A 25776-nucleotide genomic window follows, 5' to 3' on the forward strand; every position below is an offset into this window, starting at 1 on the left:
ACGTGGTCAAGACGTGGTCTCATATATTGACAACTAAAGATTGAAAGATTTGGGCACAGAGTAATGATTATACAAAAGAGTCCTAATCCCATAGGACACAAGTGATTAAGCTCTAACCGTCTTAGAACATGACAAAAGCCACGAGGGATTATTTATGGTAGTGAATTTAAGGCCCCGTCTACACGTATTCGTTAGTACCTGTAAACATTTTATCCGGATTTAAGACTTTACGCGTCCACACGTATGCAAATTTGATGCGTTTTTGTGTGTCCACACGTAGCTGCGAAAGCGATACAAATACCCAACTATTGCTTACAGAGCATGCGCTTTTCCAATTAATGAGCTGGTTATAAAATGTCGAATTATCCGACAAGAACTAGTGCTTCAAGTTCATCAAAGGTAAGAATGAAGCTTTTATGTTGACAGATGATGAAGTGGATCTTTTTCTGAGATCTGTTTTAGAATATGAAATAGCAAAAATGCTTAAGCACATATTTTTGACATTGAAAGGAGTCGTATCAAAACTGCTCTCCCTCTTTCCATAATTCTTTTGATAATTTAAGACGGCAAAAATAATCGCATAAACGCAATATTGCTCGAAAATAGCACAGTTAAAATCAAAAGAATGACTTTAGGCGTCATTTTATTCCATAGGATAACACATAATAAATGTGGATTGGATTAGGGCAGCAAGGGCGTGGGTAGATATTAGAGACCTTACGATTAAGCGACTGCAACGGCAACGGCAACTCTAGGGGACTGGAACGGTCGCGCGGTTGACGTTGCCGTTTCCCGTTTAGATTTAACCATTGAGTTCTACAATAACTGGAGCGGCTATCTCAAGCGCGGCCTTAGATATCTGATGACGCCAAAAAAATGGCGGATTTCGTCCGTTGCCGCTGAGATTTACCGAAATTGATCGCTTTTCCGAAAATTTCACAATATCCCACTCCCTCCTGAGGAAAGAGTGAGGAAAATTTATGTGTGTATTTGGGATTCGGCAAGCAATTTTTTGATGAAAATCAAGGTAAAAACCTTAAATTCATAACAGCGAGTCGACTGTGGTTGCCAGTTATGTGCTCATACGAGGATGCATTTATAACTATCGGCGAAAGAGCTATATGTCGGCTACACATGTATGAATGCAGATGTGCGTCGTTTTTTTACCAGCGTCAAACTTGTTTGATCGATTAAACTCTTTAGTCTACACAAAAAAGTATATCACAGTTCATCTCCACGGTTCACGAGAGAGAAGTTAGCTTATTTGTTATCATTGCTATTTTGCTTCTCTTCATGATGCAATGGGCAATGGCTTTTTTCGCCACAATTGTTGGATTTTTACTTGTTTCTTTAAAAAAGTAAATATTAAATCTCTGGATATTTACGGATTTTCTGTAATTGAGTTTCATATTAAATTTCAAAAAGACTCAAGTCTGCATAGGTTTGGTAAATGAAAACAAACAATATTGTATAGAAATTACTTTAAGTAACCTTTTTGTGATGTTCTGAAGTGCAACTGCATCAAATACTTGTAAAGTTGTAGCACATTTTGATTTTGTTGTATTGATATATGAATTGGGCAAAATGCAAATAATCATCAAAACACTTATGCTTCCAATGGTGTTTATAATTCATTTGTAGTTTTAATACTTCTACCCTTCTTTTTCACTTTGTTTTGTTTTTCCTATATTTGCAAATAAGTACACAATTTGAATGATTAACACAGTTTTCACCTCAATAATAAATTTCATAAGCAGTTGGTGGTGAATTTTGTTCTCTGAGTATCCACATCTGGTGTTTTGTTCATACAAGAATGATGAAGTGCAAGTAGATATGTCATAGCAAGGCAATATTACCAAATGAATCAAATACCTATTGTGTACTTTCATGCTAGAAGCTTAAAAGCTTTTTAGAAATTATAAATTAATTGGATTATATTAACCATATATCATCAATCTCATGTAAAGAAATAAGAAGCAAAAAATTGTAGAAAAGCTTTGAAAAGTGAAAAAACGTTTCTTTAAAAAAAGCAGCAATAATGCATATTATAAATCTCCATTCTGTACTCTAATAGGTAAATAAGCTCAAACTGTTTCTTGAAGCAAAAACTGTAATAATGAAGAAATATACAGTACAGTAACTTTAAAGATTTCATCACTGAATCTTTAATGCTTCAGTTTTGTGCATTAGATATTAGTAACATTTAAACAACACTCAACTAAAATATTTTGATAAAGATATGACATGATTTAAACATTAAGTTATATAAAACCCAATGGCTTATACAGTTTGAAGCTTCACATCTGTATCGACTCATCATCATCTCAGTACAAATGTTTACATAGACACAAACTTTATGGCCTTCCCATTTTATATGTTTGTGAATTGACAATTCATTAAGCATCAAAGTTCACACAACCTTTTTGCCATCTTTCTTTGGTTCATGAACTTTAACTTCAAAGCATTCAAGGCATCCTTAGTGAATCCATTGTCTCCATCCATAGAATTTGACCATGATCAAATTAAATAACTCTGGATAGGGCAGACAATAAATCAATTATCTTTACAGCATTATCATTTTTTTAAGACTCTGCCTGGTCAATAACATCTTCCAGTCATCTTTACTCCTTGATCTTCCCTGCATGTTGTCAGCAAATAGAACATAGCAAGGTCTGCTCCAAATCATGGGTACCGTTGGGGCTGATGATTTCTTTTTGATACTTACTCACAGAGCAAAATGTGCACAGGGTCTTTTCTGCTTTAGGGAAACTATTTTGCAAATAGATGGGTGAATTTACGACTCCATGCATTAACAAATGACAGAAAAGTATGCAGAAAAGTATTTATAAACAAAAACAGGAAAACATCAGTGTATTTGGCGTTCAAGTCAGTCTTAAAAAATACGATCTTTAATATGTATTCTTATGGCTTTTCAAGTGCATGTATAATTGCTTTTCAATCGTTGACGGACTAACAAAACAAGCAACTATCTCACCTGTGAAGCGATATGTTCCTTTTTGTTGAAACTACGACATCCAACAATTGAACGATTGAAGTGTTGGCATTATAAAAGAAATGCCAAAAAAGATATCGTCACAGAATATGGAACTAACGATATCCATATTCTGTGATATCGTGTTTGTTTTTGAAAAATTCTTTATAATTTACTATAGACACCAGGGGGAGTTCGAGAATATTATTTTTCTGCAAAGCGATCATTTCAGCGGAAATACGTCCGTTGGCCGCCATTTTTTTGGCGACCTCGCCCCAGTAAAGTTAGCCGCTCCAGTTATTATAGAACTCAATGGATTTAACCTTACGATTGCATGTGCTAAGACTTTTGTGGGTAAATAAAGATTCATTAAATTTTAATATGCCGAGTCTTAGGGAAATTACTGTGTTCGCTCATGCTTTGAACGCGATAGATAACGAAGAATTTGCTCTGTAAATAAACCCAAAAGCCCTAGGATACCGTTTTGGCGTTATGAAGACTTCGATTTAGATCGAATGATAGATGATGAATGTTTAGCAGAATTTCGCTTCTTTCGAAATGATATTTACAACCTTGCTGAAATATTGGAATTGCCTGGGGAAATAAAATGCTATAATGGACTAAAAGTAGACAACATTGAGGGGCTATGTATTTTTTTGAAGAGGTTTGCTTATCCGTGCAGATATGTTGATATGATTCATAGATTTGCCAGACCTGAACCTCGGTTGTGCATGATATCGAATCAAGTTCTGAACGTAATTCATGAACGATGCCATCATTTGCTCACTGATCTTAACCAGGCATGGTTGCAACCAGAAAATTTAGAGGAGTTTGCCACAGTTATACACCAAAAGGGTGCAGCTCTTAACAACTGCTGGGGGTTCATCGACGGGACTGTTCGTCCTGTTGCACGACCAGGTCGATTGCAACGTACACTTTATAATGGACACAAGAAAGTTCATGCTATTAAGTTTCAATCCATTGCAACACCATCAGGCATGATAGCTAATCTTTATGGTCCAGTCGAAGGAAAAAGGCATGATAGTGCATTGCTTGCCCAATCTGGTATTCTCAACATGTTACAGCAATGTTCATTTAACAAGCAAACTTGGGGATATTTTATGCATATATGGTGATCCTGCATACCCTCTCAGACCACAATTACAGGGCCCTTTCCGAGGAGCTGTAGTTACAGAACAACAAAAACAATGGAACAAATCTATGAGTCAAGTGGGAATAGCTGTTGAATGGTTGTTTGGTGACATTGTAAATTACTTCAAATTTTTGGACTTTAAAAAAAATTTGAAAGTACATTTGAGTGCAGTTGGGAAAATGTATGTTGTGTGTGCTCTTATAGAAAATGCAAGGGCATGCCTATATGGCACAACAACAGCAAAATACTTTGGCCTTGACCCACCCACTATACACAATTACTTCATGTAAATGATTAAAAAAACACCATTGTTCATAAGAAATTGTTTCAAAACAGAACATTAATAAATGGATTTAAATGCAAAAATTTAAACATTTGCACAATAGTTGTAAAATATGAAAGACAGCATGAAAATGCATATACTTTTTTACATATTTAATTTAAAAAACTGAAACAATTGAGATTTGTAAACAAGTTTACTTTGATCTGTTATCATCACAGCATAAACAAAAAGAGGAGGCTGTTCTCTGGTAATAGTCTATGTCATTGTTTATTTTCCAGAAGTTAACTTATTCAAAAGGGCCATCATGCATGAACTTTGCTCCTGCTGATGCCTCATTAACTGCATGAATTGCTGTTGTTGAGTCCTTTGCAATTCGATAAGTTGATTCAGCACAGAATTATTTTGATTTTGGGCTACTTCCATTGCTTCTTTTCTAAGTTTCATGTCATTTTCTTTTAATTCATAATCTTTGTCAGTTTGTTGCTGCATAATTTCCAATTCCTTCTTCTTCAACTCAGCCTCTCTCTCACTTTTTTCTCTTAAATACAAAACCATGTCAGAACCACTACTGCGTTTTCTTTTGGCAGTTTTTACCTCAGAATCAGTAAACTCTGATCTCTTGTGAGTTTCACCAAACGATTCAAGGGATTGCTGTCTCATTTCAGCTGCCTGACTGGCTTCCTCCTCAAGTTTTCTTTTCTTTTCCTTTGATGCTCTTTCGTGCTCCATATCAGCTTCATGAAACAATGTAATAATTTCATCCATGCCAAGATCTACTTCATTCTCCTCGCATGATATTCCACTTGCAAGAATTTCATCACAGATTTTCTTCTTAGGTTTCTTTTCAAGCACAGCATATCGATCACGTACGGACCTTTGAGTTACACGAAACGTTGGTGTTTCCAAAGAATTCAATGAAGTAGCTATCTTCATCCATGCTTCTCCTCTTTCAGGAGATGCTTTCTTACTGCTCCATGGTTGAATCAACAAAATTTCTCGTACAAATATCTCATCATGCAGCTCAGTCCATTTCATAGGAACACTAATTGAACAGAAAAATACGATTTCTTAGCAAAATAATGTAACCTTGAAGTATATTGCAGTTAAATAATTCATCCTTCAAAGATATAATAAAAATATAAACAGAAATACAAAAGCAAGTGAAGCTTTGACTTAACATGATATTTTAAAGCCTCAATACTTGTAAAATTATAATAAATAACTAGTCTAATATCAAAATAATTTACCTTGATGTTGTTCTTTCAGAAGACATCGATTGTTTGTGCAATTTATTAATGCCGTTCTCGCACAACGTCAAATTAAAGAGAATGGCGTCGGGCACGCTAAGCGAGAACGGCACTATTTTGATCGGCGCATGCGTACACGTATTTTCACCCACGTTGCCGTTGCCGTTCGCATTGCTGTCGGTAGAACTTAAGGTCCATATTATATTTCATCGATATACGTCAACGTTTATTAATCATTCCGGTTACAGTGTGTCCTCACGTGTCTGGATTTGATGCGTTTTCAAATGTTTCCACTCTGGAGACCGTTTTCAAAAGTTTGCAGTTACAGTAGGCGTTTTTGCTGGATACGTGTGGACGATAAGCGTAACAGCAACAAAATATTTGCGGATACGAACGAATCCGGATACGTGAGGACGGGGCTTAAGATGCTTTGTTTTTATTTAAGTGATTACCAGTTAGTAATTATTGCTTCAGTGTAAGAAAAACAAATAAAATTCAAAAATGAGAAGATAAAATATCCTTATGCAGTAGTTTTAAAATCGTTTATTTTAATCTGTACATTTGAAAACACGAGAGAATTTAGTGAATTGGACTTGTTAGAATGCAAGATTGCAAATGCACTTCAACCAACTTCTGCAGTCGACGTTTCAAGTCCAAAGAAAGCGAAGGTAGACGAGGAGAAACAAAAATGTGGCAGCACTGCAAATACACAAGAGACAAAGACTTTTTTGGTTTTAGAACATGGGGAAACACGTATGACGTTTCATTTTAAGTAATAGAGTACATGTGTTCGTTATTAATTTTGAGTGCAATATTAAGTTTTTCTAATTTGTTTGTAAGAGTCATTTTCTTTCCAAATTTGTGTGCAATATGAATCTGTTTACTTCACAATAATATGTTATAAACGCCTTAGATTTTATCTGTTTGTTAGATATTCGGATATGCACTGTAGTGTTACTACATTCATTAGTATTTTCTATTTAGAGAATACTTATAAAGAAATGAAAAACAAAAAACAATATCCAAATTAGTATTTTCTATATAGGGAATACTAATGAGATTTAAAGAATACTAATGAGCTGTTGTATTCCATTGTTTTCTCTCCATCTGTGCATTTTCTTAGAGCCTTAAAGAAGCTCATACCAATTTATGATTTGTAGGCACTATGAGCTATAGAACATCAAAATACTGGATGCTGATTGGCCGAGTGGCTTTGGCCATGTTCTAAATAATGATAAACAATTTTCATTCCAATCGGCTCTTCAGGTTCATGTCACCTTTCAAAGATACAATAATTAATCCTTTAATGTCTTTGAACAAAAGAAATACTTTGTATTAAAACTTTTACGTCCGTTTCAAACATCGAATTTTGCTTGTGTTGAATGCATTTAAAACAAATGATAATGAGGAATTTTACATTATTTTCTTTTGTCTTTGCACGTGTAAAGTTCTACATTTATAATAAGGCTCCGTTTACACTATACCGAAAACGTTACAGGTTAAATTTTCTATGTATTAAAATCATTGATATCGTTCAATGTCAAAAACAAAATTAAATTGACTAAATCTACTAACTTAATAAGCATTTACTCCAAATCTTTACAAGTTTAAAACAAATGAAGATGTCATGATGAGCAAATCCTGTAGATAGTGTAAACACAGCCTAAGCCTCAAATTTTGCCAAGTTAAACCACAATGTAACATGATTATTCAATATTTAATGATGGCTTTAGGGAGAAGAGAGGAAGAGGCAGATTGACTTCTTCCCCCTAAAGTTATTACTCTGTCCTTAGTTATCCCTCACAGATACTTTTATCTCACTTTTGTACAATAAGAAAAACTTGAAAACTTAAGATTTTAAAATTTTGAATTAAAGAAGCACTTGTAAACACAATCACCATTAATTCATGTCAATATTTTACTGTATATAATTTACCTATATTTAAATGAATTACCACTGCATCACATTACTGTCATATATGTTATAACATATTTATAATATTGTCACTAATACTGAAGATGACATCACGTGATGCTGAAACATGTTTATTTTGAAAAACTCCAATAATTACCTAAGTTGTTTACTAATCAGTAAAAGGCAACAAAATGTACGCAATACGTACCTGTTTTTCATAAGATGACCCAAACTAGAAAAAATCTTGTGGAGCACAAGGATCTTTAAGATCATTAGCAAAATATTTCTTCAGAATAGTGACCAGGGATATACCTGGCGGAAAGCGAATTCTTATTATAAATATCAAAGCCCAAGGATAAGTGGAATTCACAAGAAAACTCCATGTCTGTATATTTTGTGATTGTGTGTGTTTTTGTTTCATTCGTGATTTCCACTTCTCCCACTTTATACCATCTTATCCCACTTTTACTTTCACCTTTTTCATCCCACCATATAATTTAATATTATGTATAGCTATTAAATTGCTATTATATATATAAATCCCTTTATACTTGTAATTCAATACTGTGTGATGATGTCTTGAGAACCAAGACGAAACGTTACGCTACTAAATAAATATTCATTTTTATCCGTCATTTTTGTATTGAATGGCTCTTTTAAAAGCACTTTGCTGAGCTTTAATATTTATAATAAGTAAAATGTTTCTTGTTATGTTTACAATTGTCACAAATTGAAACTGTACATTTAACGTGGTATCAACCCCAACATCATGATGTTAAATTTTATTTTAACAATTGAAGACAGAAAGTGAGAATTAATGTTCGTCAATATTTTAATCAAGAAAATATTATCCAAAAAAATTTAATTCCTCAATTCAAATGAACTTATGTCAAAATCGTAAAAGTTTTATTTATTTTCATCACAGTTATTGACATGACGTCATGATGTTTTTACATACGGGAATTGTTGACAGTATATAACATTTTCTGTCTATAAGGTCATATGTACATATTAAACGTACAGAAATGATCTCTCATATTTTTCAACTAATGACCATAAAACCCAAATGGTGTTTTCATACATGTGAATTTTTAACAGCACACAAAACCTATTTCCACGATATTAAATTGTATTTACAGTTCTTGAAAGTATGTTTAAAAAAAGTCACTCTATAATTTCATCAAAATAATCTTCATCTACAACAACACCATATTGTCAAATGACTCACAATGAATGAGTTGTCAACATTCTTTCATTTCTATGTAGTGAACGTCTTATTTATAATATTATATAATAGCCGGAAGAATTTAAGCAATTTCATTAGTCGAGAGCTATGATCTATAAGAGGACAGACGCACGGAATTGAGGTCACAGAAAATTCCTTGTTTTTAAATGACAAACGAACGGAGAATTTATTTGAATATTTACCTGAATATATCCCTGAATGGACAAATAAAGAAATTAAGAATGCCCAGTTGAAGCATTGGACGTATTTGAGCAAAAAGAAAAGAAAAAACCCGGTTTTCAAACATTGATTTGCCCAGGCGGCTCGTGGCCACTCAGTTTTTATCACAATGACGTCATACCCGTGTATCTATAACTGTATAGACAACGGTTAAATTTTATCTATTTGTTAAATAAAAATAACCAAATTATCTAACCATACATTTTTATTAAAAAGTAAATCATCAACATGAAATTTGTTCAGAGGTACAATACATAATAATAAGTTTGACAAAGCATCTTACAGTAGTAGTCTAATCTAGAGGATGCCCTGTTTAAATAACAATTCATTTATGAAGATTATAATTAGAATCTTAGAAAAGAATAAACAAAAATTCATGATCAATTAGTAAAGAGGCGCTCTTTTTAAATACAAGTCATTTGTGTTATAAAAAGCAATTATACATCGTTTCAGATTGTTGCAAAACATAGATAATATTTTACATTCTTTAATAGCATGAGGTAAGACATTCCAAGAAATAGTACCGATAAATTTAAAAGATCTTTTGCAAAATTGGTCCAAATTGATTTTTGGTAAATGTAGATAGTTTCTTAAAGATTGCCTGGTAGAATAAGTATACTTCTTCTGTAGAAATAAGTAGATGGAAATAAGTAATCATCCTTACGACCATCAACATCTATGTGCAATTTTCTGTACTTTAAACTCTCAACTATAGCTAAAGTTCCTGTATTGGAATGCATAGTTATATTAGACTTATAATAATGTTCGTAAAATTCAGCGCACTCTTCACCACTCTTTAAATCTACAGCAAACAATGTCCAATCAAACACTCCAATGCAATAAGATTTATGTACGATTACGTTGGATTTGAAATAATTGTCACGGACATCATGCAAAATCGAATTCACATAACCATTCTCGTGAACATTAATTACATAAATGACCATACTTTCGTTGCCTTTGCAAAATGTTATGACTGCTTGTTTACTATCTCTTATACAGCAGTTGATCTTTAGATCATCTACAGTTACATGTTGTGGAACAAATTTCTCAATGAGAGCTGTTATGGGTATTTCTGCAGTATGCCAAGGTTTCAAGTAAAGTACATTGTTGTTATTTCCCCATTTCCATAATGTGTATTCTGTTTTGTTTACAGTTAAAATAACAGAATTATCTGGGAATACAGCTGTTGCTATAAATTTTGAACTATCGACAGGAAGTCTTTTGTTATATTGTATCTTACCCTTGGTGATTCTAACAACTTGAACAAACTTTTCTTCGTTAATACAAACTAAGACATCACCAAATGTTAAGATTTTTCTCGGTCTAAATCCAAGGAATACCCGCTTTGTCTGTGTGGAATCTACAAAACGTTCAGACGAAGTTGATATCTTCATAAGATGATCAGAACCATCCCATATCCAAAGTAAACCCTCTGACCACCAGCATCCTTTTGCATTCTTCAGTTGCATTGGTATAATTTGAATAATAGTGCAACGTTCAATGCTCCAAATATGAATGTTGACGTGGTCACCAACAGCGAAAGCAGCAAAAAAAGATCCATCCGGTGAAAAACAACAACATTTAATTTTAAATTTCTCAAAGATAAATGAAGGTCTCCAAAGATGATCAGTTTTGAAAATTTTAAGCTTGGAAAAATACGGCAAAACGTAAAATTCCTTAAACGACATTGGATGGACTTTGTCAAAAGCCCTATCAACACATGGACACCTAACATATGGTAAACAAAACACGATTTCTGCTTGATCGTTGTATTTCGTCAACTGAGTGATTTCAGAAAGCTTTCCATTCTGGCTTGTATGATAAAAAATACAATCACGATAATGGTGTGTTATCATTAAATGTAAAGGTGGCAAATATTTCTCTTTACTTGAAAAAATATCGATTGCCTTTGGGAATTGAAAGACATGCGAAGTCTCGACGAATTCTGCAACAAAGGACTCTGAACATTTATCGGTGCATTGTAGTTTTTTGTAATCAACAACGCAGCGTCGATCAATTCTTTGTAAAGTTAATGAATTCCATGCAGTGAACATTTTTATGGCAAGATCATTGTCTCTCGTTCTTTCTACATATTCTGCTGTAATAAACAAACCAGAATCTAAGAAAGAGCAAAGATTAACGACATCATCTGACTGTAAACATAATAACAAACGTCCATTGTTAACATCCCACAACTTTACTTCGGGAGATCCATCACTAGTTACCAGTCTATTTCCAGTAGGTGAAAAGGAGCAACAACAGACAATTCCACGATTCCGCGTTATTCGTGGATAGTCATAGTTGTCATACGGCGACATTAATGTGTCTACATCATCTACATCATCCCACTTATCCAACCTTGAATCATCAAGTGCAGTCCCTAGAGTGCATCGTTGTTTGAATTCTGGAAGTTCAAAAATAGATATTTGACCATTTTCATATCCTACAGCAAAAAGTTCTTCATTGGATGACACACAAAGAGATGTAACGTTGGCAGGCAAGGAGAGAGTCAAATGATGACGGTTTGTTAAAAATGTCGAGTCTAAATTCTCAAACCAAACAACTTTTCCTTGTTTCAATAAATCCATTGCCAAAAATCTTTCTTCGTTACTGACATGAATTCTGTCTGCAATAGTTTGTAAAAAAATTAAGGCTCGATGTAACGTAGATGACAGAAGTTTCATTGTGGTAAAAAAATCAAACAGTGGTTCCTCAAGTACATCTTTTCTCAAGAAAGTTAGTAGTTCCTTAATGATTTCAGATAATTCACACCTAATGGTAATCCCGTTAATGTCTTCCACACACATTAACCTCGCAAAAACCACTTTGATATCTACTGCCCAGCTAAAGTCAACATTTTCGCCACATTTTGACAAATGATAGATTCCATTCTTCAAAGCATATTTAATCATAGCAGTGTTCATCTGATCTTCAAAAATGTTCATCGACTTAATATGTTTAAACACTTTCTCACAAGCATGCCATAAGAACTTATGACCATTTTTTGGACTAACTGTAAACTCATGCTGTTCGTAACCATCTGATTTTAACCAATCAATTAGAGATTTGTGATACACAGTTAAACAATCATCGTAAACTGGCAAAATTTGAGATAACAGTTCAAGGATTTTATTGCAGACTTCAAACTTGATGTCATCAGAAATACCTAAATAGCTAAAAAGCAAAGTTAATGGTAAAACTTCCCGACAGGCAGCCAACAATTCAAGAAATTGCTTAAAGATAATTTTTGAAATAACTGAATTTCCGGTTGAAAGACTTTTCTCTGTCAGCAACTCTTTTACCCTTTTGAATTGCTTTTTGTAAACACTGCCTAACCCACTCGGGACCAATTGTTGAATGTTTTCGTAAGTAAGTTCAATTTCTTCTTTATTTAAGCTCAGTTGTGCGTGATAAGCATAAAGAAATGATCCCTCACATTTTTTAACTAATGACTGAAGAAGGTAGCGATTTTTCTGCACCCGATCATTCAACTGATGTCTCAAATACTTGTGCAGGTCTTCTTCGTTGTTTTCATCTCGAGGTTTAGTTTTTATTTCCACAGGATTCATGTCTTTCAACTCCTTTTGAACAGGAAGTTCTGGACGACTGGTGATGAAGATTTTAATCCATTTAGGCAGTCTGTCAAATTCTTCTGCAATCAACTCCAACAATTCACTTTTGCCATCAACTTCGCTTTCATCTAAGGCATCAATAACCAAAAGCATTGGTTCATGATCTTCCAATGAATGCAATGGATTATTTAATAAAACACGGAATGCATCGGTGATTGAGTCTTTTGAATGGTTTCTTTGTAATTCTTCATTCAGTTTACTTTTAAAATCTAATAATGTATCACACATGCTACAAGCCAATGATTCTATCAATATTCGAGGATTCCTCTCATCGGATCGATTATATCTGCAGAAATGACAAGCAGCAAGTTTTCTCTTTTCAGAATATCGTCGACACAACTCAGCAGCAAACACACTTTTACCAACGCCAGGACCGGCAATCAAAATCATGACATTAGAAGCATCTTCACTTCTATCGTTAAACCAAGTGTCGAGATTTTCAAATAACCATTGTCTAGTGCCTTCAAGGTATTTCTTGTTAAGATCTTTTATAAGACCATTAAACTTACACTTTCCAAGCTTCTTAAGATCAGAAGAAATTTTGCCCTGTATTATTTCTCTTATTCCAACAACGTCAGCTTTTGTTGCCATCTCTTGCTTAATTTCTGCAACATCATTCTTCGTTGACATGATTTCTTTGATTTCCTCTACTTTCTCTACGACTTTAATTAACTGTCGTTCTTCTTTATACCATTCTTTTAACATTTCAATATAATTTGCCTCATCGGGACTGAGGGGAGCTTTCTTTAGTTCATCTATTTCAGTTTGTTGAATACCCAGAACAACCAATGCTTTTGAAATTTCCTGCCACAAGTACTCAAACGTACTGTCATCTACACTAGTTGTAGTAATGTGACCGTACACTTTGTTTCGATAAAATTTTATTCTTGCAATGTTTGCTGAGGTTGAAGAGTCTGAAGACGAAGGAAGACTATCCCATCCACCATGTGGCGCTGTTAGACCACATATGTTACGCAATAAAACAGTCAATAATGAAATCTCAAAGTTTTCAAGGTTTGGCAAACCAGTTGATGGATAAAGAAGATCCCATTGCATTTCATTGATGACTTTTTTCTTTTTTAGTAAAGTCAATTTGTTCATTGTAGAAGAATCATTTAGTTCAGTGATCAAACTTGATGAAAAATTGTTAAAATTTAATTGCAATGTTGTTTTTAAGCCTTGGGTTCCTTTATTGATTAAAAGTTTACTTAAACGAGATCCATTTTCCTCAATCTTTAATTTGTTAGGTGGCGAAGCCATTTTTTATTCTAGAAAGAGGAATGAGTTTGTGAAAAAAGGTATAATTTAAAATGTACAAAATGTTCACAAAAGTTAAAAGGATAAATTAAAAATAGTACTACAAGTCATTTATAAAGACTTGTATGCTTCATTCCTTTCTCTCGATAAAAATGTGTTCACTGCTAGTGACATGACCCAGTAATTGATCTTACATCAAGGCATTAAAATAGTAGACTTGATACAATGAAAAAACAATAAAAATCATAATATTTTCCCCAACTTAGCGCGAGAGGCAACAATTACCTTGCAAAAGTAACTTCTAGTTAATAAATAATATATCTCACTTGTCTAACAGTCGTGTGGTGAAGCGATACGTCGTCCTTTTAACAGGATATTTCAAACTGGTTTGCCGTGTTGTATGAATATTTGCTTATTAACATTTTGATAGGACTATATTGCTAATGATTCTGTTCTAATTTAAATTTTTGCTAGATTGCAGTTTAGCGGACAACTGAAGCGTTTGTAACCGCGGGCTCGTTTTTGCTTGGGATTATAGGGTACGGTTTGGGAAAGCGTCCAAGTTGTCCGCTAAATTGCAGTAGTTCCCAAACGAGGTATATTTGAAGCCTGTAATCACCAGTAAAGCGTATAAATAAATGATATTTTCAGCTGCACGGCTTTGACTGTAGTCACTAAAATAAAGTGCAGATTATACGCTCTAAAGCATAGGCAATTGAAGAGCAACATAAGTATTGACTTTACTTAAAAAAATTCTATTCGTGATCGTTCGCATATGCGACTATCACCGATGATACAGCCGAGGATATCACGACGAACAGACACTGCCTGCCTCACTGCCTCACTCAGACACTTTTCAGTGTGGCATAGTGGTTAGCCGCGCATGCACAGCGGCTACCGACAAAAAACTAGTGATAAATTATATTATTGATATAATACAGTATAACTTGACGTCTAAAACTGCTCTCCCCAAAAATGTTGTTGCTCCCCATATTTTACATCATAGCCACATTCCTGCTCATATTGATACCACTTAAAGCGTGATTCCGTTTGAAGATGCTACGAGAATTTTAAAACTTAACAATTGATGAATGTCTTCTGCATGATATAACGTAAGAAAAGTAAAAAAAAATACACAAATCATTCATTACTTTTTCTATAAACTTTAATTTTGAAATATTCACGTGTTCAAATGTGGAGGCGCCGGCTGCTATTTATTTCTGGCCCAAGGTAGCTAAAAAGTGCCTTTGCCTATCACCTCACGGCGGGCCTGGCCTGACAGTCAGTGAAATTTCTCGACTTTGTGTTGTTACCACGATTTAATTCAAGTAACTAAAATAGTTAGACATGTTGGAAAACAAAACAAGTATCTTGATTTCAGTTTCTCAGTGTACATGCTAAATCAAAGTTCATCTAAGAATAAATTACGTGCAAAATGAATGATGATGAAATATATACGTTATCATGAGTTCATTTTGACCCCTGAAACCTAATCTTTAATTTACAATTGCAGATTGTACTGTTTACTTAAGTTTAATTATATTTGAAAAGAAATGTGACATTATGACGTGCATCTGTGAATGTCAAGCGCATCACTTACTCAGAATTATTTATTATCAAATCTTTTCTGCGTGTAAGAGCCGCAATTTTTATAGTGGATATTTTGAAACAAAAAATAAAACATACTTTCCAGTCGTGGTATTAATAATACCTTTAAAAATCAATTATATAATCATTCAAATGATTTTCATTAGGAATGGAAATAAACATTGATTTTTTATAGTCATACTTTGTACTACGCAATGCTTCGTTATAAATATTGTTAAGTTAGAAATGTAAATACAAAATCTCAGTTAACTTACGTAAAATTACCTTTGTTTTAGAAATAAGACTTCATATACGACGATCGTGTGGACAAAATTATGCTTGCTTTAATTCTTTACATGTTACATACCTAACAAAGATGAGAGATTTAATATAAAGAACGCGATCATATACATATCATTTAAAAATGGTGATCATAATTCATACATTATTGAAACATCAACTTTCTATCCATATGAGCTTTGTTACATAAACACATTTAAATAACGAACGAAGATGAAGAGTGAGTCAGGATCTCCTTCAACAAACAGTATTATTCTATAACTAAGTATACATCACTGACTAAAAACAAATATTATAGAAATAAAAATACATAAATAAGAACCTCATGCAGAGTACATAATAACATTGAGATTAGTCAAATTCTAAAGGACTACTGCTAAATCTTATACAGTTTCACAAGTTTTAACTCAGGAATAGAGAATCACCTATCTAAGACAGGATTTGAATGCCAATGATTAAGACACGATTTTCAAAACTGAGAATGGATTTTTTCCCTTCATTAATCAAAACTTCCATACATGTATATTCTTGCATAAGTCAGTTCTTATTATAAAAAATCTTTGTTTAACAGTTTTAAGGTTTACTTTCATTGCAACCTTTACTGTTGTATCTACAGTGTCTTCATTGATCATAAGTAATTATAATTTCGTGCAGTTGATGTTTGCCATGTATTTATAATTTACAATGGTTTATTCAATAACAAACATGTAACATTTCACAAAAATAGGTTCGGTTGCGTTCTTTCTCTGTGTAAATACATTCTTACTGTGTTTAACATTTGCTTATTTTACAAATTTTCTTACTTTTAAAATGAATAATTTGCTCAATACGATTAACAAAATTTTGTTAGACACACAGCGATTAGTCAAAAGTGGCGTCGGCAAAAAAGGGAGGTGATGCATGATTGGACATACTATCCTTTCTACATAAATTTTACAGATTCCTATTTTTCCGTTGACAAGTATGCTAGTTCACCTCTCCCATACCTTTGAACAGGTTTTACTGTTCTTTGCTATGCAGCTTATTGTCAATAGTTAGAAAGTTGGTATATCAACTTAGTTATGATTTCTGATGCATGTTTAGTCATACTTTATCGAGATGCCGCTTTAGCTAATTTGTTATGTCTAAAGCGTAATTTTAAAATATCGCTTAGTTTTTCTAAAATTACCTTCGTTTTAGAAGACGACCGTGTGAACAAAATTATGCTTGCTTTAGTTCTTTACATGTCATATATTCAACAAACGGATGAGTGATTTAATATAAACAACGCGACCACATACATATCAGATTAAAATGGTGATGGAAGTTGATACCTTATTGTAACATCAATCTTTTACCTTGTGAGTTTTGTTACATAAACACATTTGAATAATGAACGAAGATGAAGAGTGAGTCAGGATCTCCTTCAACAAACAGTATTAAAACACATTAATGACGTCTATGTAGAACATTCTAGTTATATAACTAAGTATACATCACTGACTAAAACAATTGTTATAGAAATAAAATACATAAATAAGAACCTCATGCAGAGTACATAATAACATTGAGATTAGTCAAATTCCAAAGGACTACTGCTAAATCTTATAAAGTTTCACAGTTTTAACTCGGGAATAGAGAATCACCTATCTAAGACAGGATTTGAATGCTAATGATTAAGAAACGATTTTCGAAACTGGGAATGGATTTTTCCTTTCATTAATCAAAGATTCCATACATGTATATTCTAGCGTAAGTCAGTTCTTATTATAAAAAATCTTTGTTATTGAATAAACCACTGTAAAATATGAATACATGGCAAACATGAACTGCACGCAATTATATAATCACATATGATCAATAAAAACACTGTAGATACAACAGTAAAGGTTGCAATGAAAGTAAACCTTAAAACTGTTAAACAAACATGATTAAAAGAATAATTTTAAAAGCTCACTGTGTTGCATGAATCAACAATTTACAAAAATAGATTCAGTAGGGTACTTTCTCTGTGTAAATACATTCTTCCTGTGTTTAACATTTGCTTATTTTTCAAATTTTCTTACCTTTAAACGAAATGGTTTGTTGTATACAACTATTAACATTTTGCTAGAGACACAGAGATTAGTCAAAAGTGGCGTCAGCAAGAAGGGAGGTGATGCATGATTGGACACGTGCCCCTGCCTACATAAATTTTCACAGATTCCCATTTTTTCATAGACAAGTATGCTATTTCACCTCTCCCATACCTTTGAACAGGTTTTGCTTTCCTTTACCATCAATTTTATTGTCAATAGTTAGAAAGTTGGTATATAAATTTAGATATGATTTCTCATGCATGTTTAGTCATACTTTATTGAGATGCTGCTTTAGCTAATTTGTTATGTCTGTAGTGTAATTCTAAAATATCACTTAATTTTTCTAAAATTACCTTTGTTTAGAAGTAAGACGACCGTGTGAACAAAATCATGCTTGCTTTAGTTTTTTTATGTCACATACTTTACAAAGACGAGAGATGATGATCATAGTTCATGCCTTATTGTAACATCAATTTTTTATCAATGAGAATTTTGTGACATAAACACATTAAAATAACGAGCGATGATGAAAAATGAGTCAGGAAGTCAGGATCTACTTCAACAAACAATATTATAAAACAATAATGACATCTATGTCACAGTATAGGAATATACAGTAGGTCCATTTGTTGTGCAGCTGGCTGCCGTTTGATATTTTATCATTCTTATTTGTCCGAAATTGCAATTAACTTGCTGCCACTATGGTAGTCACATGTGCAATGAGATGTTTGTGGCACGAAAAAATTTAATGGAGTGGCTACTTATGTTCTTCTATAGTGTGTCTATGTAGAAAATCTCAGATTATTGCATAAGTCATTTCATATTATAAAAAAACTTTGTTATTTAATAGGCCATTGCAAATTATGAACAATTTTCAAATTCCAAATACAAGGAATTATAATTACTTATGATAAAAAACACTGCAGACACAAGAGTAAAGAATGTGATGAAAATAAGATAAATAAAGATGTGTAGTAACGATGAGAAACACATTGTAGTTTAGTCTCAGTAGGCAAATTCAAAAGATTAGTGGTACCAGTAAGGGAAAAAACACTCACAAAGCGCATTTACGATTTCAAAAAATGAATGCTTAAAGTGAGTTAAATCTTAGTATAGGAATATTGAAAATTACGACTAAAATGACTTATGACGCTTAAGAAAAGGTTGTAAATCTTGCGCTTAAAGCTTTAATTCTTTTCAATCACTTAAAATCATTTTACGCCACGTAGAATCCCTTTTACCGGGTTCATGTGATCAGGCTATTAGTTTACTGGCTGCTGTTTGTCATATCGTCGATCCTATTGGTCACACAATGCAATTTACTGGCTGCCAATATGGTAATCACATGCGCAATAAGATATGCGTGGCACGAAAAAATTCAATGGAGTGGCCCTACTGTATGTTTTCTATACTGGGGTTAAGTATATTACTAACGTTACTCACATCCATCTCATTGTTGCTAATCCGTAACCGTGAATTAGCATTGGTTAGTAACAAAGTGTTGCACTACGAGTCTACGACAAAGACACACTATGTTTCACCAATACCAATTTAAAGTCTAATCTCTAACGATAGACTCTCACGTTTTCAAACGTCCTTCCATATTTGCTAAATTTCAACATTCTACGGTCGTTTACTGCATAAAAACAACAGCTTCCATTACTTAACTTTATAAATGGTTATTTTATGCATGCACAGAAGCACAACACAAACAGAAATACACGAGAACGCAACCAGAAGTAAGCTATTTTGAGTTTACTCCATAAATTCCTTAGCATTTCTAATTCAAGTAGTGCTCTTTTAAATAACTTGAAACTGTATGTGTTGCGTTGACACAGGAATGTTGTTAATGAAGATCGTATCAGACAATATATTTTACGAGAACTCAATGAATGCGGTATTATGGTAGGATATAGAGCTATTTGGAGGCTTTTGCAAGCTAAGTATAACGTGCTAGTACGTTATTTGGCTATTCAAACTATGCTCAAAGAAATCGACCTTGAATCAACGAGACCTCGACGAGGAAACAGACTAATAAGAAGAAAGTATTTGAATCCACGCCATAATACACCTTGTAAGATAAACTGAAGCCGACAGGTAAGATAAACTGAAGCCGTATGGTTTTGCACTTCACGGACACATTGACGGCTTTATATTTAAATTTATCGGCTCTCGGATAATTATAGTCAAAATTATGCGATAACATATAATTATAAATAAAATTACGCCAAAGGACATCGTGTCGTGGTGAATTGTGCGTAAGAAATTGAGTTACATCAACTCATTTTCTAAAGATGATTGACTTCTAGGCAATGATGTGGAAACTTGGACAGGACTTGTTTTTATATTTATTTCAGTATTCGAATAAATTTTTTGAAGCATAAGATAACAAAAAGCTCTATCACTTATGGAGGGTGATCTCCGCCAAAATTAAAAGCTATATTTTCAATTACTAATGCGCATTTTGTCCTTTCAATGTGCATTTTGTCTTTATCATATTCCATTCTGGAATTTTATGATCGGATTTTGTCCTGTACACTTTCTGTTAAAACTCATTTTGTTGTTGAACATTCCATTATGGTGACGTAACATTATTCGTGACTCGCAAAACATCAAATTTTACTCAATTACATTATAATTTATTTATAATTTATTTTCTTGATGTGGTAATAATGAAAACAAAATAAACCAATAGACCTTTTCAAGGTTATTGTAGCCATATTGTAGGGGGTGCAAAAATATTGGGCCGAGCGCGCGGTCGCGCATGGCGTCCATATAAATTACTAATAAATGCGCAAAAATTACCCTTATACATATTGGCCATTTCTTTCAAAAATATTTCTCAAACTCATCCATTTTAATAGTCAAATTATTATTTGCAATTTTTTATACACGTTAGTCCAATTTTGTGGTAATTAAAAAGCGGAAAGTTAAAGAAAACATTTGTTTTCTTTGAACAACTTGACCGTCGTTTGAGCGATGTTCTTGAGTTCGCAAATGTGCGGAACTCATAAGCCAAGTCAAACTAACTAAACCCTAAACCAGCCGAGTAGCCGTGAGCAGTCATAGCCGAAATGGTAAAAAATGCGCGTTCTGCAGTTGGATATTGCGATAATGATAAACGCTATCCCTATTATTAAGTTAAGAGGTCTCACGTAGAAAATTCAGTTTTTCATTAGTGACCCAAAGATCAAGCACTCGCTGAAATTTGGCGAAAACAAATTGCAAACAGCAAAACCGATGACTTTAACCCATAGCCTGGTGCACAAGATACTTTAGTTTGCTCAAATTATATTCCCTTGGGAAGAACCCCAAATAACCGCGGAACGGATTATCCTTCAGTTTTTATTACGCTATCAGAGTACGAGCAATCGAGGACTCCACTTAAACGTAAAGGAGGAGAAACATGGACGACATCAAAGCGTCCTCATCAATCCTATGACACCGAGTATTCTGATTCAAGTTTTGATGGACATCCAGCAAAATCTGAGGCATCTTTACTCCCTGTCCCTTTGGAATTTGAACAGTTGACGAGCGAGTATGATGTAAGGTTTCACAACGGCTTGCCATCAACTAACAGTTTTAAGTGTGTATTTGAATACCTTGAAAAGGTCTATTGTTTTACCTACAAGTCTAAAATCCTAAAACATGGCAGACAGGTTATATTTTGTAAGACTCCTTCGCAACTCTATTTTGGGTTGTATTGCTGACCTCGAAGGAAGTCCAGACCGGGATTTTTGCGTTTTTCGTATTGATTCTCTTTACCATACTACGTTGCGATTTGCTCAAGTATTCCAGCTTGAAGAGGCTGTTCTGCAGTTAATCTCAAACGCAAAAGAACTTTTAAATATCGATGTTCATCATGATATTAATCCATCTTCTTCATTGAACTGCCTTCAAGTTTTCAGTGGCACCCCAGGGTGACCAATTTATGAAGTAAAAGAATATATTCTGCGTTATTTTTTTGGATAAGCGTTTTACAGTGAAAAATGTCAGGATTGCTGTTAGATAGATAGATAGATAGATATAACTTATTTCTTAAAACTGGCAGCCATATTGCTGAAATACGTTTAAGATTACATATAATACATACATAAATAAATTAACTAAATTACATCTTCAAATGAGTTATAAGTTATAAAACTATTTCTAAAACGTTTGGTATTAAAGTTAGTATTAAATGAAGATTGAGTCCTAAGTTCCATAATTGAACGTTCTAAACGAGGAGGCAAAAGGTCATGAAGCTTATGTGAGGAATCTGCTACTATCTTCTGAAACAACGCTGTTGTTATATCATTCCTCCTTTCGCTAAGGCGTTGCAAATTAGTAAACTGCAGAGCGTTTTTATATTCTTGATGAGGCAGGATTATTTTTAATGCTTGCTTTTGGACTGACTCTAGGTCATCTGACAGATGCAAAGTCAGACTATTGTGGAACACTGGGCAAGCATACTCCAAGACAGGTCTTATACACGTTTTGTAAAATTGGAGCAATTCCTTGACTTCGATATTTGCTCGTTTTAGTTGAATAAGATAATAGAGGCGTTTACGGCATTTCTTAATTATTTCATTTACGTGTATGTTCCACTTAATGTTGCTGGCTATAAACAATCACAAAACATTCGCGTGTTGGACAATATCCAGTGTAATGTTATTGATGGTAATTGGTTGAAGGTCATTGCTATTAGATCCAAAACAAATTCGCATCTCTTTACATTTGGTTTCATTTAACTGGAACTTATCACGCGAGATGCTGTTCGCTAATGCGTCCTTTTGGATTTGTAAGTTACTTGTTTGATCTTTCTCAATTACTTCACTAACAGTGGTATCGTCCACGAATTTCCACATTTCGGTCAAGATAGATGTATAAAAATCTTATGAAAGATGCAGTTTAATGTATACATGCAAACCTACCGATAGCATCACCATCCAGTTTCACTGATCCCGTGAAAACTCTAAACGTAATAAAACAAAATGAAGAAGTTTAGATGAAGATATTCTGCTGAGAGAACATAACGTATGGACAGTGTACGAGTTCTTCGAAATTTTATTTTCATGTTTATGTTCAAGGTTCTCTGGTTCCCTTGAGCCCGAAGATGACTACCGGCTAAGCATGTCAAAACGTCAGTCAACAATAACAATAACAGTCATTCTCAGGACTCTGCTAACATGGACAATGAACATGACTACATAGAGAATCATCCATCGATATTTCTTTCTGTTACAAGCCCCACTCTAGCTTAAAGACATTTTCAAAGATTCCTGGGGGGCAGGGGTGAAGCCAGAACGCTGGATGGTAGGGGAGAATATTCATGTATTTAGTTTATCCTACTGATTTGGTTTAAAAGCTATTTTAATTTGAAAAGAAATTAGCTGGTCACAGCGGAATATATGACCATATATATAAATATTCACCCCTCCCTCTGCATTAAAGTTCTAGCTTCGCCCCTGGGGTGGGAGATAGGTCACAAAACACAATCCACATAGCTATCATTAAAGTAAACGTTACCTGTCAACTGCAACAACAACACTTTGTGCAGCGGTCTCCCCAATGGCTTCCTGTGAGCCAGCTGCTTTTTTCGAGTCAGCGGCAACAGGCATCAGACCTTCATAGAAATACAAGCAAAGAAAAGCACACAACGTTAGTATTTGACATTTTTCTATGAGCGTCACAACAATGTTAGAAGCAACCTGAGGTTATATCATAAGATGTCTTGTTGTTTGCCGTGAATGCTGTGGGTGAATTAGTAACACCGCTGGACGCCGTGTGAAGGTATCGCGTTTACACACCAGTACCGATAAGTTGAGCCAATTGAAGTTGGGAAATGCATTTCAGTATCTAGAATGAAAACAATGACTTTAGGGAAACGAAAAAAGATGCAAAGAGCGGAACAAGCATTTGAGCAACGAAAACGAGTGTCGAACAAGACGAATATAAACGTTAAATACATACGTAGAAAATATCTTCCAATAAAATATATCTTGAGAAAAAACTTCATTTTCTTATGCATATTTATTACTGATGTACATTTGTGATACGATTCTCTGATGAAGGGTATGAAATACGGTCAACAAAGCACTTGGAAAAATGAAAAGTAAAGACTGTAGCAATATCGTGAAATTTCCACTACAGACAAGACCTAGACTTTTTCCTTTGATGAAAAAAACAACCGATCATATTTTCAGTCGTAGACACCAACCATAATATATAGCAAGATGATTCTCTCTACCTCGAGCCAACACTTCCCGAAGTAATTACCATACGTTTGAGCGATGGTAAGAAGTGTCTTGATCGTCTCGATGTTCTTCGATTTCATTTCATGAATATGAGTGCCACTGGTCGCAGTAAGTAAAGTGAACCTGGATAGCGCTTGTACAAAAGCATCTCTTTCCAACTACAATGTGAAACGAGTTATTAGGAGTATCGAAAAATGAACTTAATGGAAAAGAATCTCCATTCATATTCCCTAACATCATTATAACTAACTGTAACCATTGAAAAACTTTTAAGAAAAGATTATTTCACATTCACATGCATCCTGATATATCCATATATGTACACAAACAGGCAATTAATTCAAAGGTAAACAAACATCTGTTTTTATTGTATACATATGAGTATCATTTAAACCTTCCATTTGTGTTTTGGCGTTTTCCGCCATCTGCTCCATTTCCATAGAATACAACATACGACGATGTTTCTCACTTTGCAAATCTGTAAAGTGGAAGAACAATAAAAAATCTCTTTACTTTCATGAAAATGCATTGGAGCTCTCTTAAGACCAACACTGAACATCACAATATCCATTATAAGACCCTTTCCTACACCCATCTCAAGACCAACACCTCCATCTCAAAACCTTCCCCTTCATCTCAGAGCTAGGACTCTACACTTCGCAGTGAAGACCTTTACCTAGCATCTGTACAACTTTTTCATTTAAGCCTTGATTCTCGTATTAATCTTCCAATACATACATGTAGCATCGTATCTACTGTTCACGTTTGGTGTATGTTTCATCTTGATTTCATTCTGTGCAATATCATCATAAATTGCTTCAAGATATTCAGATGGAAGATCTTTACTGTCATTTATACCACGATTCATTTGAATGTACTGCTCTTTTGTTATCTTCCGTTTAACCTGAAAGAAAATTTCACGTGATTACGATGTCGCATCTAAAGGCTAAATTTTCACGTGATTCCAATGAAGGCTCCATATCAACGCCATGGAAATCTCGCGTGACCACAATGAGTCACGTGATCTTAGACATAAAGTCACTTTTATAGAAAATCATTGCAAATGAAGTAAGTCTGTGTAACCTGTGAACTATGTAGATCAGTAGTCAACATGATAAAAGAATAAGCCAGAACGTAGGCAGCGTCTGCACTAGCAAACACATCGTCACTAAAATATAAATGATAAATATAAAATAAAAGTTTATCATAGACAGTCTAACCTAGCTATATCTAGATATGTTTGTACATGAGTAAGGTTGTAGAAACGTCAGTCAACATCAACAACAACAGTCCTTCACAGGACTCTACAAACCTGGACGATCTACATCTACAAACATGTAACAATACTCCCAGTTCAAACAACTCACTTTACATCTATCTAACAGCAAATTGCAGTCATCGAAACTCGAATAATAAAAGTTCGACGACAAAATACTTAAAAGAAAACCAAAAATCGTCAAAAACCTGTCCTAAATTATTGTTGATGTTAAATGAAGAAAAAAATTAACACATGGTTCATAGACAAAAGTCATTTCGTAAGTTTCACTAACCAGCATGCAATGCGAGATGTAAAACAACAGATAACAAGACAAAAATCATGTCCTTACTTTGGGTTCGTTTCACAGAACCTACTCGCAAACTTCTCCATG

General features: G+C 33.9%; 2 protein-coding genes across 12 annotated transcripts in view; both read right to left on the reverse strand.

Annotated features, from left to right (window-relative positions):
* Positions 1–4497: 4497 nt before the first annotated feature.
* LOC124451533 lies at positions 4498–6114 on the reverse strand. The gene is made up of 2 exons (XM_047002193.1): positions 5676–6114; positions 4498–5470 (listed from the first exon to the last, which is right to left on the reverse strand). Exons 1-2 carry the CDS (start codon positions 5699–5701, stop codon positions 4696–4698), a joined length of 801 nt encoding a protein of 266 aa, XP_046858149.1. The 5' UTR covers positions 5702–6114; the 3' UTR covers positions 4498–4695.
* Positions 6115–9247: 3133 nt separating this feature from the next.
* LOC124451508 overlaps positions 9248–25776 on the reverse strand; it is a 31949-nt gene continuing 15420 nt past the window's right edge. For 3 of the 11 annotated variants that reach the window (XM_047002159.1, XM_047002162.1, XM_047002157.1), the window contains 2 exons: positions 15820–15901; positions 9248–13958 (listed from right to left, as the gene is read on the reverse strand). In XM_047002159.1, coding sequence (XP_046858115.1) covers positions 9646–13950 — 4305 coding nt within the window. In that variant the 5' untranslated portion in view covers positions 13951–13958; positions 15820–15901 and the 3' untranslated portion in view covers positions 9248–9645. Of the gene's footprint in view, positions 13959–15809; positions 15902–15978; positions 16075–17002; positions 17042–17147; positions 17187–25776 lie in introns of those variants that run through there. The other 8 variants (XM_047002167.1, XM_047002165.1, XM_047002163.1 and 5 more) reach the window with 6 other exon arrangements.

Source organism: Xenia sp. Carnegie-2017, unplaced genomic scaffold (assembly GCF_021976095.1).
Source record: "Xenia sp. Carnegie-2017 unplaced genomic scaffold, XeniaSp_v1 HiC_scaffold_24, whole genome shotgun sequence".
Lineage (NCBI taxonomy): Eukaryota > Metazoa > Cnidaria > Anthozoa > Malacalcyonacea > Xeniidae > Xenia > Xenia sp. Carnegie-2017.

Excerpts from the sequence above, each read along its gene's own strand:
- LOC124451533 (XM_047002193.1), bottom strand. The coding sequence starts at position 5,701 with ATGTCTTCTGAAAGAACAACATCAAG. Across the intron at positions 5,471-5,675 it reads TCTGAAAGAACAACATCAAG|TGTTCCTATGAAATGGACTG; the intron begins GTAAATTATTTT and ends CTGTTCAATTAG.